This window comes from Anomaloglossus baeobatrachus, chromosome 3 (assembly GCF_048569485.1).
Source record: "Anomaloglossus baeobatrachus isolate aAnoBae1 chromosome 3, aAnoBae1.hap1, whole genome shotgun sequence".
Taxonomy (NCBI): Eukaryota; Metazoa; Chordata; class Amphibia; order Anura; family Aromobatidae; genus Anomaloglossus; species Anomaloglossus baeobatrachus.
The window spans coordinates 559,575,642-559,596,286 of NC_134355.1; the positions used below are offsets into that span (position 1 = coordinate 559,575,642).

The 20,645-nt window shown below is 44.5% G+C and overlaps 1 protein-coding gene across 1 annotated transcript in view; it reads right to left on the reverse strand.

The window, feature by feature from the left end:
* The window catches only part of FARP2 (FERM, ARH/RhoGEF and pleckstrin domain protein 2), a 196,411-nt gene that overhangs the window by 133,146 nt on the left and 42,620 nt on the right, over positions 1 to 20,645 (reverse strand). The window contains exon 3 of the mRNA XM_075340858.1: positions 4,188 to 4,292. Coding sequence (XP_075196973.1) covers positions 4,188 to 4,292 — 105 coding nt within the window. The remainder of the gene's footprint in view (positions 1 to 4,187; positions 4,293 to 20,645) is intronic.

Sequence of the window (20,645 nt, forward strand, 5' to 3'; positions counted from 1 at the left end):
CCAAAAATATAGAGAAGCCCTTTTTTTTTTAATTATTTCATGAATTTCATGAAATAATTAAAAAAAAAATAAAAAAAAAATGACGTGAGCTTCGCCTAATTTTGGTGTCCAGCCAGGTACAACTAGGCAGCTGGGGATTGGAATCCACAGTGAAGGGTGCCCAAGCTTTCTGGGCACCCCCACTGCGAATTGCAGTCCGCAGCCACCCCAGAAAATGGCGCTTTCATAGAAGCGCCATCTTCTGGCGCTGTATCCAATTCTTCCAGCTGCCCTGATGCCGGGTGGCTAGCTGGGTAATAATGGAGTTAGGTCTAGCTGAATATTATCAGCTAGCCCTAAGCCCGAAATTCATGGTGTCACGCCAATATTAGACATGGCCACCATGAATTTCTAGTAATGATAAAAAAAAAAAACACAACACACAGAAAAATATTTTTATTAGAAATAAAACACAATTAGTGACTCCATCTTTATTGAAATAAACCCCCCTCCGCAGTAATCCTGGGTTAGGGTCCCGCGCCGTCCAATCAGGATCCAATATCATCTGATCGGTTTGCTGGAAGACAAAGCGATCAGATGATGTGTCAGGTTAAACTACGTGAATCACATGACACATCAGCTGATTGTATAATCGGCTTTTATACAATCAGCTGATGCATCAGTAGAAAAAAAAAAAAAATAAATAAATACATACTCACTTATGTGCTGATTACCGGCAGCTCCTGCAGCGGAGTCTGATCCTGGCCCATCACTGCAGGAGCTGCCGGTAATCAGCTGATGAAGTCCCCTGATGGCAGGATCAGCTGATAGCCGGCCGGGCGCGAAAAAGCCGGCGACACCGCGAGAATCGATCAGCTGATGCGTCAGGTGACTGCATCAGGTGATCCACCGCCAGGTTCTGCAAGCTTCGTACGTGCCCCGGGGAGACTGCACACAGCCGAAGCGGCGGGACCGAGACAGGGGCTGGAAGCAGGCATGGCACCGGGACCCTGCAGACAGGTGAGTATGACATACACACACACATACACACTCACACACACACTGTATATACACACACACACTGTATATACACACACACACACACACTGTATATACGCGCACACATACACTTTCTTCCCCTGGCTGTGTAGAGCTGCTGCTGTCTCTGTGTGATTGCTCTCAGTGCATCCACTGGGAAGAGGCAGGGAGGAGGGTTTGGGTGGGAGCAGAGTGGGTGTATTAGACACAGTGGGTGTGTTAGATAAGCTAGACACCGCCCTAGAGCCACAAAGAATTCTGGGACTTGTAGGAACTGAACACAGGAAGTCAGAGGAGAGATTAACCCCATCAGAGCTGGAGCCAGCAATGAGCATGTGCTGCTAGTGCACAATAAAAGGTAATTTTGCTGAAAAAACATAATAGATGTGTTGAGGGGCACATATTAGCAAGATTTATCAGAAAAAAAAAAAAAATCAGTTTTGGTAACTGGACAACTTCTTTAAGGTCACTCCACCCGTAAGTGCTAGAGGGAGGTCTTGGCTTTGTGCCACAGCCATTATCTGCCAAGGATGGAGTGAGCTCAACCTGTGAGCCTGCCCCATACACCTGCTACTGACTTGCGCTGTACATGTATGGCCAGTGTTGGTAAGGGGTTAATGACAAATGCGTTAAGTTTGAAAATTACAACTTTCAATTTTTTTTTTATTATTACAGTATGTTTGTTTGTGTTAACCCCTTCACCCCCTGGTGATTTTCTGATTTGTTTTGTTTCTTTTTTCCTTCCCTTCTTTCAAGAGCCATGTCTTTATTTTTCAGTCAGTATAGCCTTATAAGGGCTTGTTTTTGCGGGACAAGTTGTACTTTTGAATGGTGCCCCATATTGTACTGAAAAATGGGGAAAAAAATTCCATGTGTGGTGAAATTGCAAAAAAGTGCAAATCCACGATTGTTTTTTTTTTTTTTTTTACAGTATTCACTATTTTGAAAAAACTGTCATGTCTGTAGGATTCCCCCGTTAAGTACTAGATCGTAGATACCAAACATGTATAGTTTTTCTTTCATGTAGGTGGTGGAAAAAGAATTCAGCTTTTGCTGACATTTTCTGAGACCCGTATGGTTCTCATTTTTCGGGATCTGGGGCTCAGTGATGGCTTATTTTTTTTTGAGTCTTGAGCTGACATTTTATTTATACCAGTTTTAGATAAATGCCTTATTTTGATCGCCTATTATTGCATTTTAATGCAATGTTGTGGTGACCAAAACAACGTAATTCTGGGGTTTTGATTTTATATTTTGATAGCTCGGGCATTTCTGAACGTGGCGATCCCGCATTAAAGGGATAAACATGACCAAGGACGTACAGGTACATCCTTAGTCATAAAGGTGTTAATAAACTCTATACATCAACCTAAATTTACCATTAGCCTACAGGAGAATGAGTTATTATAATACAAACGAAAAATCACCTTAAGAAATAAAAGCATCAGGCAAAATATAGAAGTGGAAATAGGAGTCTGTGTCATATTGTCTCAAATAGGCCACGTCATGAATGGGTTAAAGGAAATCTGTCAGCAGGTTTTTGCATTGTAATCAGATAGCAGCACGATGTAGTAGCTGAGAGCTGAATTCCAGTGATGTGTCACTTACTATGCTATGTTGTTGTTTCAATAAAATCAGTGTTTTATCAGCAAAAGATCATCACTAGAGGACTAGGTGTCATGTCTTTCAGTTAAAGGGAATCTATCACGAGATAATGTATGGGCAGAGATCCCGATTCCAGAGGTGTTTCACTTACTTGGCTGCTTAGGGTAGTTTTGATAATCTACTACTGATTAAAAACAGTGATTTTATCATTAGAAGACTACTTGGTGTGCTGCCAGGTAGTCCAGCATATTCATGCGCTCTGTATAACTGCTAGATCTGTAGCAAAGAAAATAGTGATTTTTATCAAAATGACAGCAAACAACTCAGTAAGTGACATCTCTGGAATCAGAGTCTCTGTCTCTACATTATGCTGCTCTCAGATGGGGTAGCAAAAACCTGGTGACATATTCCCTTTAAAAGGAATCTGTCAGCAGATTTTCGCTATGTAAGCTGAAGACAGTATGCTGCAGTATGCTTTCTTAGCTCTACTACATGGCTAAATCTAAATATTCTGATGGTGTCAGAACGGCTACAGCCAGTAATCTAAGTGATACATCGTTGGATTCAGGATCTCTTCACCTACATCATGCTGCTCTCAAATGAGGTACCAAAAAACTTGCTGACAGATTCCATTTAAGTGCTCTGTGTAACACTGCTCAACAATGATTGGTAGATTTCTGCCTATGCACATTCTACACAGAAAACTGCCAATCAGTGGTGTGGATGGGGTTATACAGGGCTACTAGATCTGCAGCAGAGAAAACGGTGATTGTATCAAAATGACAGCATGCAGACAAGACAATCAAGTGACGCATCGCTGGAGCGAGGGTCTCATCCCCCACATCAGATTACATAGCAAAAACCTGACGACACATTCCTTTTAATGTGGTTTTTTTATGCTTTTCATTGAAGTTTTGAATACTTTTGCCAGCAAGACTAAATGCTGACTGCAGTAATTTTGGCATAGAAAAAAAAATGAAACATGTGATGGTAACCTCAGCAGAATGTCCAAACCCCCCTCAAAAGTGTGAACAGAGCTCAATTCTTCGCAGCTACTTGATCCTTGTTCTTTCTGAGCACATCCCTATAGAGGTCAGCACTTTTCTCTAGGTTTGGGTCTCAGCAGTGAGGACATATCCCAGTAATATTCCACCAATATCGTCAAAACGAAAAGCTATCATTTTTTGCGCTACTTACACGAATACACAAACTAAAAAGAACACGTAGGGAACAAATGGTTAATCCCTTAACATGAAAAATGTAACCTCGAATGGAAACCGTATCCCAGCCATATTTATGCAGCTTAAAAGACTTCACAAATCACTGGCTACAGATCTCCTCCGGAGATACGTAATTATAGGCATTTTGCTTACTTTGTGATTTAGGAATGTAACGTGCTACATCATTAACCAGCAGGAAAGGAAAGTGGGGACATTTCTAATACTTCACATATGCACAGTGCTCCACTTTGCTGGTGCTACATAAGATAGTACCGGTAGAGATCCATTGTTTTAGTCCAGATCTGTAAAGAAAGCATAAAAAATCCACGTAGAAACTTCACTTACCCATTGAGACTGTGCTGTCTGGAACTCGATGCCAAAATAGTCCGTCTCCACCACATTCAGATGAGTGAATACTTGGCTCAGCAGCGTCTGCCCCGTGGTCTTTGGCTGAGAAACACAAAACGAGATTTATTAGGAAACAGAGTCCCGAAACATTACGTTACATGGCCTTATAAGAGATCGGATATTTTAAGTATCTTGCTATGCAAAAGTAAAAAGTCTAGGCAAAGGGATGTCAATATAGCACCTTAAAGCGCACCAATCACCAGGATTTCCCTATATAACCTAAAGCCAGTGCTATACTGGCACTATCAGGCTGATTCTAGACATACATTTAGTGGTCAGCTCGGATGCATAGGTTTTGAAACACAAGCAAGTAAAGTTTGTAAAATGAGCAGCTTTTTGATTTGCCGCAATAGATGGGGTGGGTTTTGCTAGTGATTCCCACCCTCTGCCTGTCCGTCCTCCCCCCATCTGTTATTTATGCTAATTCTATTATAGAAATGTTTTACTAAGTGGCTAGAAGGACCTGTGCTGATGTCATACCCATGTGACCAGAAGGGGCGGGGCGGGCCTCAGCCAACATAGCCGATACCAGGAAGCAACATTATTTTTCTGTTGGCTGAGGCCCCGCCCCTTCTCTTCACATGGGTATGATATCAGCAAAGGTTCTTCTAGTCACTTAGTAAAATGCTTCTATAATAGAATTAGAATAAATAACAGATAGGGGGAGGACGGACAGGCAGGAGGAAGGAATCACTATCAAAACCCACCCCAGTTATTAGCTGATCAGCAGCTGCTGCCAATCAAAAAGCTGTACATTTTACAAACTTTACTTGCTTGTGTTTGAAAATCTATACATCTTAGCTGACAACTAAAGGTATGTATAGAATCAGCCTGATAGTGCCACTATAGTACTAGCTTTAGGTTATATAGGAAAATCCTGGTGATTGGTGCGCTTTAATGAACCAAGGTGACAGCCCCTTTAAAGACAATCAAATTTAACATATGGGGCCGAAAATCAGGAACCATCGTGAAGAGGAGACCAGGAGGCGCCCTTAGGCCTGACACCAGTGATTTATACTTTATAACAATAATCCCTTTATTTTTAAGAGGTGTGGGGGTTGTTCTTTCCTAGTAGAAACTTAAGCTGGGTTTACACACTGAGACTTTCTAGCGATCCAACCTGCGATCTCAACCTAGCCGGGATCGCTACAAAGTCTCTGGTGAGCTGTCAAACAGGCAGACCTGGCCAACGACCTAACAGCGATCCGGACCTGCAGAGCGATTAGCTGGTCGTTGGGGACGTGTCAAAAAAGCAGGTGAACTTCACCCGACTTCATTTAATGCCGCGCGGCTCTGTGTGCCGTGTAAATAAATAAATAATTAAAAAATCCGGCGTGCGGTCCCCCCCTATTTTAATACCAGCCAGATAAAGCCATACGGCTGAAGGCTGGTATTCTCAGGATGGGGAGCCCCACGTTATGGGGAGCCCCCCAGCCTAACAATATCAGCCAGCAGACGCCCAGAATTGCCGCATATATTAGATGCGACAGTTCTGGGACTGTACCCGGCTCTTCCCGATTTGCCCTGGTGCGTTGGCAAATCGGGGTAATAAGGAGTTATTGGCAGCCCATAGCTGCCAATAAGTCCTAGATTAATCATGTCAGGCGTCTCCCGAGAAACCTTCCATGATTAATCTGTAAGTGACAGTAAAACACACACACCAGAAAAATCCTTTATTAGAAATTAAAAACACAAACACATTCCCTCATCACCAATTTATTACCCACAACAAAGCCCTCCATGTCCGGCTTAATCCACGGTCCTCCAGCGTCGCATCCAGCTCTGCTCTGAGGTTACCTGGATCCAGCGGTGGCCGCGGGTAACCTCAGTGACAGCTCAGCTGATCACGCTACTCACCTCATTTGCTGCGTGGAGCTGACCGGAGCGGCGGTGAGTAGCGCGATCAGCTGGACTGTCATTGAGGTTACCCGCGGCCACCGCTGCATCCACCGCTGGATCCAGGTAACCTCAGTGACAGCTCAGCCGATCACACGACTCTCTTCATTAGCTGCGTGGAGGTGACAGGAGCGGCGGTGTCTTCTGCTGCTCCTGTCACCTGCATGCAGCAGAGCTGGATGCGACGCTGGAGGACCGTGGATTACGCCGGACAAGGAGGGCTTTGTTGTGGGTAATAAATTGGTAATGAGGGAATTTGTTAGTGTTTTTTATTTCTAATAAAGGATTTTTCGGGTGTGTGTGTTTTTTAACTGTAATTTACAGATTAATCATGGAAGGAATCTCGGGGTGACGCCTGACATGATTAATCTAGGACTTATTGGCAGCTATGGGCTGCCAATAACTCCTTATTACCCCGATTTGCCAACGCACCAGGGCAAATCGGGAAGAGCCGGGTACAGTCCCAGATCTGTCGCATCTAATGTATGCGGCAATTCTGGGCGGCTGCTGACTGATATTGTTAGGCTGGGGGGCTCCCCATAACGTGGAGCTCCCCATTCTGAGAATACCAGCCTGCAGCCGTATGGCTTTATCTGGCTGGAATTAAAATAGGGGGGGACCGCACGCCGGATTTTTTAATTATTTATTTATTTTACTGCACAGTATAGACACGCCCACCGGCTGCTGTGATTGGGTGCAGTGACACAGCTGTCACTCAGCGTGTGGGCGTGTCTCACTGCAACCAATCATATTTGCCGGTGGGCGGGGAAAAGCAGGGAATACGAGATTGTTTAATGAGCGGCCGGCTTTTTCAAAAAAGGAAAAGCCGCTGGAGCAGTGTGAATGCCGTGCAGTGCCAGTGATCTGGGATCGGTGAGTATGAGAGGGGGGGGGGACACTTCAGTCACTCGGGGGATTAGCGGTCACCGGTGAATCCTTCACAGGTGACCGCTAATCAGGACACTACACAGACAGAGCCGCGGAGTCGCTGTAAAGTCCCCTTTACACACTGAGACTTTCTAGCGATCATGCTGCACAGCGGGAAACAAAGGACCAAAAAATGGTCCTGAACGATTTGTAGCGATCAGCAACTTCACAGCAGGGGCCAGGTCGCTGTAACGTCACAAAACCGGTGACGTTACAGCGATGTCGTTTGCGATGTTGCAGTGTGTAAAGCCACCTTTAGGGAGCTCCCAACCAATTTGTTTTTAGCAAAGAAAGAACCCAAACAAAATACCAAAAACATCCAATGGTAAAATGGACAAGCTGAATGCAAATAGATGAAAACCAGATTATCAATGGGATGTTTTTTTTCTGGGGGGGGCCTTTCTTGAGGGCGCGGATGTGTGAATAAGGCCCAATGCTTACTTGTTTTATGATACCAGAGCAAGAAAAGTAAGAAGAAGCAGAACAAAGTCCAAATATTGTGCTTAATTTCAGCTGCGGGCTGTGAACTGTGTGCTACATGTGAATTTCGCCCTTTGGACAGCACAGTCAGACATTTTCATTTGAAGCTCACAATAATTGCTACCTATAAAATCGATCTCATAACACAAATGACTCCAAACTCTACAATATAAAAACGGCTAATGACAATCATAAGAAAATATCAGGATCTATTGTTATAGTTTTACTTAAAGGGGCGATTCAGTTATCTCAGAGTTAGGTGATAACTTGCATATTGGTCCTACTGTCGGGACCACCCATTGAGTAACAAAATTGGGGACCTATATGCTGGTTAAAAGTAGAGCAGTAGTGCGCAAGCTCAACGGCTCCATCTATTAATTTACTGTGAGACTGCTGGAATGATATATTGGCATATTTTGGCAATACTAAAGGCCCCGTTACACACAACGACATCGCTAACGAGATATCGCTGGGGTCACGGAATTCGTGACGCACATCCAGCCTCGTTAGCGACGTCGCTACGTGTGACACTTACAAGCGACCGTTAACGATCAAAAATATTCACCAATTCGTTGATTGTTGACACATCGTTCATTTTCCAAATATCGTTGCTGTTGCAGGACGCAGGTTGTTCGTCGTTCCTGAGGCAGCACACATCGATACGTGTGACACCCCGGGAACGACGAACAACAACGTTCCTGCGTCCTCCGGCAACGAGGTGGGCATGATTTTCATTCGGCTGCTCTCCGCCCCTCCGCTTCTATTGGTGGCCTGCTGTGTTACGTCGTTGTGACGCTGCATGAACCTCCACCTTAGAAAAGGGCCTGATCGCCACAGCGACGTCGTTAGGAAGGTAAGTTCGTGTGACGCTTACCTGCAATATTGTTCGCCACGGGCAGCGATTTGCCCGTGACTCACAAACGACAGGGGCGGGTGCTATCGCTAGCGATGTCGCTGCGTGTAAAGCGGCCTTAAAGACAATGAATTGCTCACTGCCGCTCCATTCTAATGGGGATGAAAGTACTGCAGAGCGCAGCGTAGACCCGGCAGTGGCTGCTGTTCCAGCCTAAAGGGCTCGTTCTCTGAATCTTCTCCATAAGCTGGGAGACTGAGTAGAGGAATGTCAAGGGGCCTGCATGAGGTCTACATCGGAGCTGTGCGAGTTCTTTTGGGAATAAATTGGTGAACGAGGGACTATGTCCTGTCTTTATTTTGTTGGGTTACATTGGGACGTCATGGTTTTTCTTTTAAAAAAAAAATAAAATTGATGAATGAGGGCTAGAGTCAGGGTTTTTTTTTTGTGTTTTTTTTCTTTACATCCACTGGGTTAGTAGTACATAGGAATAAAGTGTGGATAGGAGCGCAGAAGGTGGTCTTACCAGGTAAGGTAACAGATAAGCCAAGGTAATTTCACTCACCTATTAGGGTTGTGCCAGTCACAACTCCTAAACGCACATTAAAGATGGCAACAGCCACAGCCCCTGAATGCTAATTCAGACATAAACAGGGGAAGAGATCAGGTGTATGCCGTGCAATCATCAGAAAAACAGATGCCGATTGTTTCCTATTATTTTATTCAGATCGACGCATTTCTGTGACTGGGTTAGTAATGGGAGTGTCTGATAGACTCTTCTCCATTACTAACACCAGGGCATGATGACAGATGTCAATTTACAGCTGACATCAACCCGACAAGTATTACCCCAATTGCCATTGGGAAGACCTGGATAAAGTGCCAAAATTGTCTTATCTAATGAAAGAACCTTCTGTGTGGTGGCTGCAGGCTGCAATTTTTAGGCTGGAAAGGGCCAAATAACTATGGGATTTTCGACCCTAATAATACCAGACACCAGCTGTCTGCTGTACCGTGGTTGTTTATGAATAATTAGGGGTACCCCACGCCTTTTTTCAATTCTTTAAATAAATTTATAATAAAAAAAAACAGGGTATGAGAACCTACGTTTTATGATCGCCTGCTGCTTTACCTGTAATGTATAGCAAGAATAGGGGGAACCCCACATTTGTTTTCCTATAATTGTTTATTTAGCTAAATAGCTGTACAAACTATGTAGCTAGCTATCATTTGTCTATTTTGCACATCATTTACACATAAAAATCCATTAATTTCAGCATCATTCATATTTTCCCCGGTACATGTCACATGGATGCCATGTAGGTTTTTCATCCATGCTGCCAGAAAAAAAAATGGACATGTGGCTCACATGGTGGTCACACATGTGGTTCACAGTCTGTGTGAAAACAAAGTCGTGAAGATCCCCATTGATTTTAATTCGATTTTTAGTACTGTGAACTAGTCTCTGGTAACAGTGAAAACGGACACCACATGTACTGGAAGTATGGACTTGTGAAGGAGGCCTAAAACTGTACATATGGGGAGGCAGGTGAAATGTAGATCCATCCACACCTTTATATTTTCTATCCTGCGCTGAATTCCTCAGTAATTAGTATTTCAAGTCATATCCAAGTAAGATGTTAAGTGCCCTGGGTATTGCAGGAGCATTTAAGGAGCCTATGTTCCCGATGTTTTTTCCCCACTCAGCAACAGCCTCTTCAGCATGATTGATCAGCCCCTTAAGTGCTCCATCACTCCCAGAGCACTTAATGCCTCATTTGCATATTAATTCAAACGCTAAGTACTCGGTAATGCAGCAAAGTACAGAAAATCTGAAGATGTAGAAGGATTTATATTTGAAAGACTTACACGACATTTGAGATGCTGGGGGGAGTTTGATCTTACTGATAGATGCCCTTTAAATCACTTTCAGGGGCATCGCTTATTCTTCCTGCACAATACTTGTTGCAGTAGTATAAGCAGCATGTACACCGCCGAGAGATTTGTTTAGGGGGTTAAAACAAGGGATTGGTTCTTTAATGCTAGTTAAAAAAAAAAAAATCTGAAAACTGCAGACAATAAAAGAAAGAAAAAAGTATTACATGAAATTCAGTGACGTAATTCCCTATCTGCCATTTATAGGTCACACTAAAGTGAAAAAATGTGAATGAATCTTCACGGGGTAAATCACAACACAAAGTATTGGCTCCTTTAGATCTTTTGTAGCCAAAAGGGACTTAAAGACAAGTAAGGAGGATTACACTTTGGACTATGAGACGATGTGGTCTTAGCATCTGGACACAATTCTCTCTGGAATTCAGAAAATTCCCCTACAAATGGAAATAACAGAATCTGCCTGTACGAGGCCAGAGAAATTCCACCGTGTTAACCCTCTGACGGCACCGAACACGTTGTGAATTTTAATCACATGCTCAGTGATCTGGATGGACCCAAGTCTAGTGGGCAAGTAGTAAAGCAGGATCATATGTTGTGTTTTGTTTTTTTTTCCTACTGGTCTACAAAAAAAAGAAGAAGAAAAAAAACACACCCCCCCTCCAAACAAATAAATACAGACTGTCATCAGTGCGCTGGATCCTTCTGTAATTCAGTTTTGGTCAATGTTTCTGATTTTACTACCTTTGTGTTATCCATTGTCTCAGGCAAAAAATGAAAAAAAAAAAAACCACAAATTCTCATTGCAATCAGTCAGTGAAGAACTCCGCAAATAAATGCAACTCAGGTGCCATCTGTGAGCCGCCTGTTATTTGTAGCTCCTTCATATGAATGAGAACGCTCGGGCTGCAAACCAAACCTGGATGTGTTTACATTATGTGGACTATAAGGGTTACGTGCTCCCGATCAGGGTTATGTGGCGTTCTGGACGCAGCGTATTTCTGCTGCGCCTGTTGCGATCTCCCGCACAGGAGACACAAGAGTCTCTGTAATAGGGCGTCATCCCGTCAATCAAGAAAGGAGGACGGCGATCAGCGGCAAGAGGGGGATAAAGGAGCAGACAATGAGCCCGCCCATCTGGCCAACCAAGGTAATTCGCATACCTAACGGCCAGGTTTTATAAAGTTATTTTTGGGGTCTGGAAGGGGAGTCGGGGCCAAGGTGCACCTTCATAGAATGCAGCCCGGGAGCTGCAGAAGGGGATTCTTTCAGTTTAATAGGGAAAAATCTGGTGACCGGTTCCCTTTAAATCAGAGATACCAGCTGAATGTGATTTTGAAAATCCTTATTATGTACAATGACAATTAATAACCTGGGGAATCTGCATCCAGAGCTTATTATAAATGAAAGGGGACATTACCAGTGTGAGACATGTAATGACTGACAGTCTGCACTCCTGATCTACATGTCTCACAGTGGTAACACCTCCTTTCATTTACAATAAGCTATGGAGGCAGATTCTCAGGAAGATCAGTGTCCAGCCCGAAGAACTTAACAGCTCATTTACACATTAAGAATAATGTAGATTTCCGTGGAATATAACATTGGATTGCAAATATTAAGGTATAATTTATTCATTATGCTATGACCTGCTTTCCCATATAGATGGCTTAGGAGGATTGATCCTACTGACAGATTCCCTTTAAGGCCCCTATACACATTAGACAATTGTTGGCTGAACCTGCTGACACACATGGGTTCAGTTGACAGTCTAATATTTATGGGGGCCCAGGACAGCAAATTGTTGGAGAAGATGTCCATCAGGCATATCCAATTTTGGACTGTCGGTCACATTGTTCTCCTAGACATGTCTGGCAACCGCTTTCTAGTAGAGAATACAGGAGCGCTTGGCCGAATGAACGTTCTGTGTATGGAAGAGCCAGCCAAGATGACTGATGTCAAAGGATGATCCAAAGCTTCTTTTGGCCGTCAGCCTTCCCATGTGTATGTCCGGCTTTAGATAGAGCTTCTCGAAGGTGTAGTTCCAGTTTCTCTTTGTGAATACCCTAGGAAAACAGGTAATGTACCTTAGTACTCATGTCAATTAGCTCTCCACTAGACGGAAAAAGAAAAACTGACAAAGGCCTCACAATCTGGCAACCACTAGCGTACCGAGTACTGATGAGCAAAAACTCAGAAACCTTGCTGTCTATAGCAGGGCCTCTCTGGAATGGCTGATATCCTTATTTATGTTTCAAAGGCTCTTTAATGGGTATGACACTGCCTTACAGGGTATCTACCTATAGATGGCAGCAGAGAGGCAGGCTTTGTCATCAAAGCCACATATCCAGCAGCCTCCGCATTTACCTAGTTCTCCCTCCCTTGGTCTTTCTAAACGTCAATGTGTTTTTCTGTTTCATTATTTTTCTACCAGTGACAAAGATTTATAGGTCAGAAAGAGAGGGACAATGTAATTTCAATGTCATGAACACAGATAGCACTTATCCACATCTGCAGTCAGTGCTCATAGAATAAAGATAGTGTAATGAAGAGCCAACCCCACGCTCAACTGCCCCAGTCCTACGTCCAACCACAGCACGAAGGTTATTGGGGTCTGCGTTTTAAAAACCTATTCTTGCATCCCTTTCAGAGAAGTAATTCTCTCTTGTCCACGTCAGTTCCATTACTGTCGTAATGGTGGTCAACGGTGGTGTCCCACGACCAAATAACCGATGCCTGCCACAGGAATGCTTTCCGCTAAAACTCGTTGAAAAAAGTCGTCCCCCAGAAGGCAGGTTTGGTGTGTCCTTACCCCACTACAAATATCAAAAATATGTTGGCGTCCTCAGTGATCCACCTAATAAATAGTGATCCCATTGTGACACCCTGGCCTATCAGGTCGTCACAGGGTATTGTGCAATCTGCCCTTCAGTGCAATATCCACCTCCTCCTTGGTTACGGGTCCCTCACCTTTGGTGTTGCAAAGAACAAGCTAATCAAAATCCTAGGAACACTCTGCACCACACCCACCAGACACACCAGTGGACGGCCTGAGTGGAATAGGGTAGGTCAGGAGTGTCAGGAGACAGTCAGTTAAGCAGTGACTCAAGAGGAGAGGTCACAAGGCAGTTGAGGAGTGACTTTAAAGAGGAGAGGTCAGGAGCTGGGCTCTATGAACTACTAGATGGCAGACGTTGGTCTGGGCCTTGTAGGAGCTGGACCCCGGTCGCAGGGGATCGTGACAAGGGGCACAAACTGTCAAGGAGGACAGCCGGCGGCCTTGTGCCATCACCGGGCAGGGGCCAGGGCACGACAGGGTACGTGGACCCTAGGTCAGGGAGTAGCTTCAAGCGTCCTGACAAGGACGGAGCCTTCAAGATCCGTTCTCCACCCGCTCCAAAATCAGGGTACTAGCGCAACGAGGGGGATAGGACTTTCCACTACACGGTCCAGAAAATCCCAAGCGTGAACCCTGAGAGCAAGCTCACCCAGTTAGCCACACTGGGGAGCGGGACCCGATTAGTTTCAGACTAAAAGGGACAAACTAGAAGACAAGGTGCCACGGGAAAAAGTCACAGGCCAACAGGCAACACCAACGGGCACGGGACCCAGGCGTGCTCCCTCGCAGCGGCAGCGGTGTCCAGAACTTTGGTTTACTACAGTTGTCGGTGTCAGCGTTATTGGACTGAGTGAGTACGCAAGTGACCCTTACCATCCCAACGGCACACCCCTGTCACCTTCACCGAGTCCCCGGAGCATCCCACCCACCCGTGGAGGGGTTAAACACCTAGCTGCCCACACCATCGCCACCGGGTACTCCCAATTGCAGCGATGGTACTCCAACTTACCACACACCACGGGTGGCGTCATGAACTTTCCACACCATCCCCTGTACATAACCCTTGGTTTGAAGAGCCGTACGACCCCTGGGTCCGGAGCCCTCTCGAGCCACCGCGGATTCGGAGCCAAGCTGCTGATGCGGGGGCGACACCATCACAGTAAGAGAATGCTCTGAATCGCCTCTGACAAGTAGAGAACAATCGGTAAAATGAAAGAACCACATCGATGCATGGAGACCGAGCCAAGAAAGGGGCAACTACTGCACGGGTCACCGAAGCCCACTACAGAAGGTGGACAGATAGCTCAGGGAAAGCACACACAACTTAAGATATTTCAGCAGTGAAAAGTTATTTTTATTGTATTTATTGCTAAATTGCTGACGGGCGGCACGGTGGCTCAGTGGTTAGCACTGGTTCAAATCCCACCAAGGACAACATCTGCAAGGAGTTTGTATGTTCTCCTCGTGTTTGCGTGGGTTTCCTCCGGGTTCTCCGGTTTCCTACCACACTACAAAGACATAGTGATAGGTAATTTAGATTGTGAGCCCCAATGGGGACAGTGATGCCAATGTGTGTAAAGCACTGTGGAATCAATAGCGCTATATAAATGAATATTAATAATAATAATAGTATTATAGTATTTGTAAAGTTGCAGTCGGTACATAAAATATAAATATATATATATATATATATATATATATATATATATATATATATATATATATATATATATATATATATATATATATATACACACACACACACAGTCATATGAAAAAGTTTGGGCACCCCTATTAATGTTAACCTTTTTTCTTTACAACAATTTGGGTTTTTGCAACAGCTATTTCAGTTTCATATATCTAATAACTGATGGACTGAGTAATATTTCTGGATTGAAATGAGGTTTATTGTACTAACAGAAAATGTGCAATTCGCATTTAAACAAAATTTGACCGTTGCAAAAGTATGGGCACCCTTATCCATTTCTTGATTTGAACACTCCTAACTACTTTTTACTGACTTACTAAAGCACTAAATTGGTTTTGTAACCTCATTGAGCTTTGAACTTCATAGGCAGGTGTATCCAATTATGAGAAAAGGTATTTAAGGTGGCCACTTGCAAGTTGTTCTCCTATTTGAATCTCCTATGAAGAGTGGCATCATGGGCTCCTCAAAACAACTCTCAAATGATCTGAAAACAAAGATTATTCAACATAGTTGTTCAGGGGAAGGATACAAAAGGTTGTCTCAGAGATTTAAACTGTCAGTTTCCACTGTGAGGAACATAGTAAGGAAATGGAAGAACACAGGTACAGTTCTTGTTAAGCCCAGAAGTGGCAGGCCAAGAAAAATATCAGAAAGGCAGGGAAGAAGAATGGTGAGAACAGTCAAGGACAATCCACAGACCACCTCCAAAGACCTGCAGCATCATCTTGCTGCAGATGGTGTCAATGTGTATCGGTGAACAATATAGCGCACGTTGCACAAGGAGAAGCAGTATGGAAGAGTGATGCGAAAGAAGCAGTTTCTGCAAGCATGCCACAAACAGAGTCGCCTGAGGTATGCAAAAGCACATTTGGACAAGCCAGTTACATTTTGGAAGAAGGTCCTGTGGACTGATGAAACAAAGATTGAGTTGTTTGGTCATACAAAAAGGTGTTATGCATGGAGGCAAAAAAACACAGCATTCCAAGAAAAGCACTTTCTACCCACAGTAAAATTTGGTGGAGGTTCCATCATGCTTTGGGGCTGTGTCACCAATACCGGCACCGGGAATTCAACTCAGTATCAGCAGATTCTTGACAATAATGTGCAAGAATCAGTGACGAAGTTCAAGTTACGCAGGGAATGGATATTTCAGCAAGACAATGATCCAAAACACCACTCCAAATCTACTCAGGCATTCATGCAGAGGAACAATTACAATGTTCTGGAATGGCCATCCCAGTCCCCAGACCTGAATATCATTGAAAATCTGTGGGATAATTTGAAGCGGGCTGTCCATGCTCGGCGACCATCCAACTTAACTGAACTGGAATTGTTTTGTAAACAGGAATGGTTAAATATACCTTCATCCAGGAACTCATTAAAAGCTACAGGAAGCGACTAGATGCTGTTATTTTTGCCTATCAGGTCGTCACAGGGTATTGTGCAATCTGCCCTTCAGTGCAATATCCACCTCCTCCTTGGTTACGGGTCCCTCACCTTTGGTGTTGCAAAGAACAAGCTAATCAAAATCCTAGGAACACTCTGCACCACACCCACCAGACACACCAGTGGACGGCCTGAGTGGAATAGGGTAGGTCAGGAGTGTCAGGAGACAGTCAGTTAAGCAGTGACTCAAGAGGAGAGGTCACAAGGCAGTTGAGGAGTGACTTTAAAGAGGAGAGGTCAGGAGCTGGGCTCTATGAACTACTAGATGGCAGACGTTGGTCTGGGCCTTGTAGGAGCTGGACCCCGGTCGCAGGGGATCGTGACAAGGGGCACAAACTGTCAAGGAGGACAGCCGGCGGCCTTGTGCCATCACCGGGCAGGGGCCAGGGCACGACAGGGTACGTGGACCCTAGGTCAGGGAGTAGCTTCAAGCGTCCTGACAAGGACGGAGCCTTCAAGATCCGTTCTCCACCCGCTCCAAAATCAGGGTACTAGCGCAACGAGGGGGATAGGACTTTCCACTACACGGTCCAGAAAATCCCAAGCGTGAACCCTGAGAGCAAGCTGATGGACTGATGAAACAAAGATTGAGTTGTTTGGTCATACAAAAAGGTGTTATGCATGGAGGCAAAAAAACACAGCATTCCAAGAAAAGCACTTTCTACCCACAGTAAAATTTGGTGGAGGTTCCATCATGCTTTGGGGCTGTGTCACCAATACCGGCACCGGGAATTCAACTCAGTATCAGCAGATTCTTGACAATAATGTGCAAGAATCAGTGACGAAGTTCAAGTTACGCAGGGAATGGATATTTCAGCAAGACAATGATCCAAAACACCACTCCAAATCTACTCAGGCATTCATGCAGAGGAACAATTACAATGTTCTGGAATGGCCATCCCAGTCCCCAGACCTGAATATCATTGAAAATCTGTGGGATAATTTGAAGCGGGCTGTCCATGCTCGGCGACCATCCAACTTAACTGAACTGGAATTGTTTTGTAAACAGGAATGGTTAAATATACCTTCATCCAGGAACTCATTAAAAGCTACAGGAAGCGACTAGATGCTGTTATTTTTGCAAAAGGAGGATCTACAAAATATAAATGTCACTTTTATGTTGAGGTGCCCATACTTTTGCACCGGTCTAATTTTGTTTAAATGCAGATTGCACATTTTCTGTTAGTACAATAAACCTCATTTCAATCCAGAAATATTACTCAGTCCATCAGTTATTAGATATATGAAGCTGAAATAGCTGTTGCAAAAACCCAAATTGTTATAAAAAAAAAGTGAACATTAATAGGGGTGCCCAAACTTTTTCATATGACTAATATTATATATATATATATATATATATATATATATATATATATATATATATATATATATATAATATATATATATATATATATATAAATATATATATATATATATATATAATTTATGTACCGAATATATATAAATATATAAAAGAACCCCTTATATGAAGACCCTTCCCCCAAAGCAGATTACTGCAACAAAGACGCAATAACTGAGCCATCATTACTACCATTTCCAGAATGAGAGAGAAAGCCTGAATACCCAGCAGTTCTCCCAACAGACTCCTGGCATTACATCCTACTCTGCTATCTGGGTGTGTATCGCTTCCCTCACTCTCCCTCCCAAGCCTGGATGCATCTGCAGGAAGCAATCAAGCAGCTATTGAAATCACTGTTGTTTCCTGTTGCAGCCTAGGAGCAGAGTTGACAATGGCAGCAAGCGATCTACCATGCGGAAAAAGCAGACGAGCCAATACGGGCCTGCGGAAGCCATGATTTCATAGAGATGATTAACAATTAAGCACACCTAACTGTACAAGTGTAACTCATCACCCTGGATCTAAGCCTCATTCACACTGTGAAACACAATGCAGTACGTGTAAGGGCCGGGCCGTGATGTACAGGCCGGTCACAGGTCTGACCAGAACTGCACAGCCTCATTGGCACATGTGAATTTGAGTTTAGGTTGGGAGACGCACAGTCAGTCTGAAAATCATGGTCTAATTATGGACTGTTTAATGGATATCTGACAGAGGTGTAAAGTGTAACTCTAGCCAAAATCTACAAATAAGATGTTTTACAGCATTTAAAGGGTTTGTTTCGTCTAAATTCAGAAGTCTGCAGTAACCCTATTAAGGGCCGGAGTCAGCACCTGGGTAAGTGCCGGCCAGGGCCCTGGACCGCCGGGGGGTCCTCTGTCGGCAGAGGCAGTGATGTATTCTGCAGCTCCTGCGTTCATTTCCAGTGACTGCAGTGCTCGGGCCGGCAGCCACATTCTCCTGCCTGCCAGCCCTTTAAATCCACGCTTGTACGCAGCATTCACTACTGAATGTGGTACGCAGGGGCACTAAAGTTCATCTGCGGGCGGAGCTAGAAAGCTGTGCGCTCCAGTCCCACAGATGAAGAAGGAGCCGCAGCGCTGCCAGCGCCTCTCAGAGCTGTATGTCCTCTCACCCCAGCGCTCAATGCCCCCCACCCCAGTGCTGTATACTCTCCCAGAGGAGTATGTACCCCCACAGCTGTATACCCCCACCATAGTAATGTGTATGTCCCCAGCCTCCCCTGTGATTTATATATAGCAGTGTCAGTGTGCACTGTGCAACCATGTCTGTTAGTGACAGCCTTCATGCAGCGCGTCCTGCACAGCCACATGATCAGGAGGAGAGGGACGGGAAACAAGCGGGGGAGGTGAATAAGGCTGCTGCCGACATCCCCATATTAAAAAAAAATCTCTCTAATGTGTGTGTGTGGGCATGTATGATGTGTATCTATGTATGTCAGTGTATATGACTTTCTATATGCTTATGTCTGTTAATATCTATTTTTGTGAATTTGTCTTCAAAATGTGTATATGTACGCATATGTATCTGTGTATGTGCATGGGGCCCACTGAGACTTTTCACCCGGGGCCGGCCCTGACTATGTGTAGCTCTATGACTGTAGACGTGTGGATCCTGACGTTGCATGCACGTTGAGTACTCGCCGGTTTCAGATCCGGGAACGGTAGTCATGTGGCTGCGAGTTTGCGATATGCAAACTCCCAGTCATAATCCAACCTAGAGGAGTGTGGCCTCACTCAATGCAAATGTAACAAGAGAGGACGCGGCTCTCAAGTCAGTATGTCAACTGCTCATAAATTCCAAAACCGTCCATTAAAAAAAAAAAAATTGTAATTCTGAAGATTATTGTAACTGTAGTTACTTTACAGCTGTTATTGTAACTGTAACTGATTATTGTAACTGTAGTTACTTTACAGCTTACAATGGGCGCAGCTGATGTTTTCATATCAGAATTATGGGTTGTAGACATGGATCACTTCTAATCATATCATGGTTTTCAAATGTGTCCATAAAAAACTAAAATGTCAAATTGGCAACACTACCGGGGAGTTTGCATATCGCATACTCATAGCCGTGTGACCACCGTAACAAGCTCCGGAATAGGAAAATCCACGTCTGTAGTAAGTCTCATAGAGGGACTGCAAACGAACGGATTTAGACCGGACAACCCTTTACCACTGTCTCCAGTATTCAACAACAAGGGTATGTTCCTCTGAAGAGTCATCAGATTGGCATCAAAATGTCTGCAAAACAGACATGAGGAAACCCAGGCAGTCTGTGGAGAACCTAGTTCTCTGAATAATAAACCTACCTAGAGCTGGTGCTAATCGATGTGCAGGACCCAGTCCATCAGCCATGTCATTAATCTGTGGTAGCTGGACGATGGCCCAGAGAACCACTTCTTACCTGATGGTACCGTGTTTTTTCCAAAAATAAGACCTCCCCCAAAAATAAGCCCTAGCAGGGATTTTCAGCATTTTCGAAGCAAGGCTTAAATATGAGCCCTCCCCCGAAAATAAGCCCTAGTCGCGGATCTATAATGAAGTGCCCATGCAGCTAAAAAGGTTACAGATACTGCAGGAACCTTCATTATAGACAGCGTCACCCGGCAATTACACTCACCCGACACTGAGCGGCAGCTATCGCAAACCCGTACACCCGCACACATCAGCACACATCAGCACACACACACACACACACACCGGACCGCATACACACTCACCTCATCCAGCGACACCGATCTCTTCTCGCCGGCAGAATCCTGAGAGGCAGTGCAGTGCAGTGCGACGAACAGGACCTGCGGCGGGACACGTGACTTGCTTCAGTCCCTGCGGCCGTAAGCGCTGGATGTGATGTGTGCGCGGCGATCGGCTGTGTGTGTGTGATCTGCTGTGTGTGTCTGCAATCGGCTGTGTTTTCTGTGATCGGCTGTGTGTGCCTGCGTGTGTGTGATCTGCTGTGTGTCAGTATGT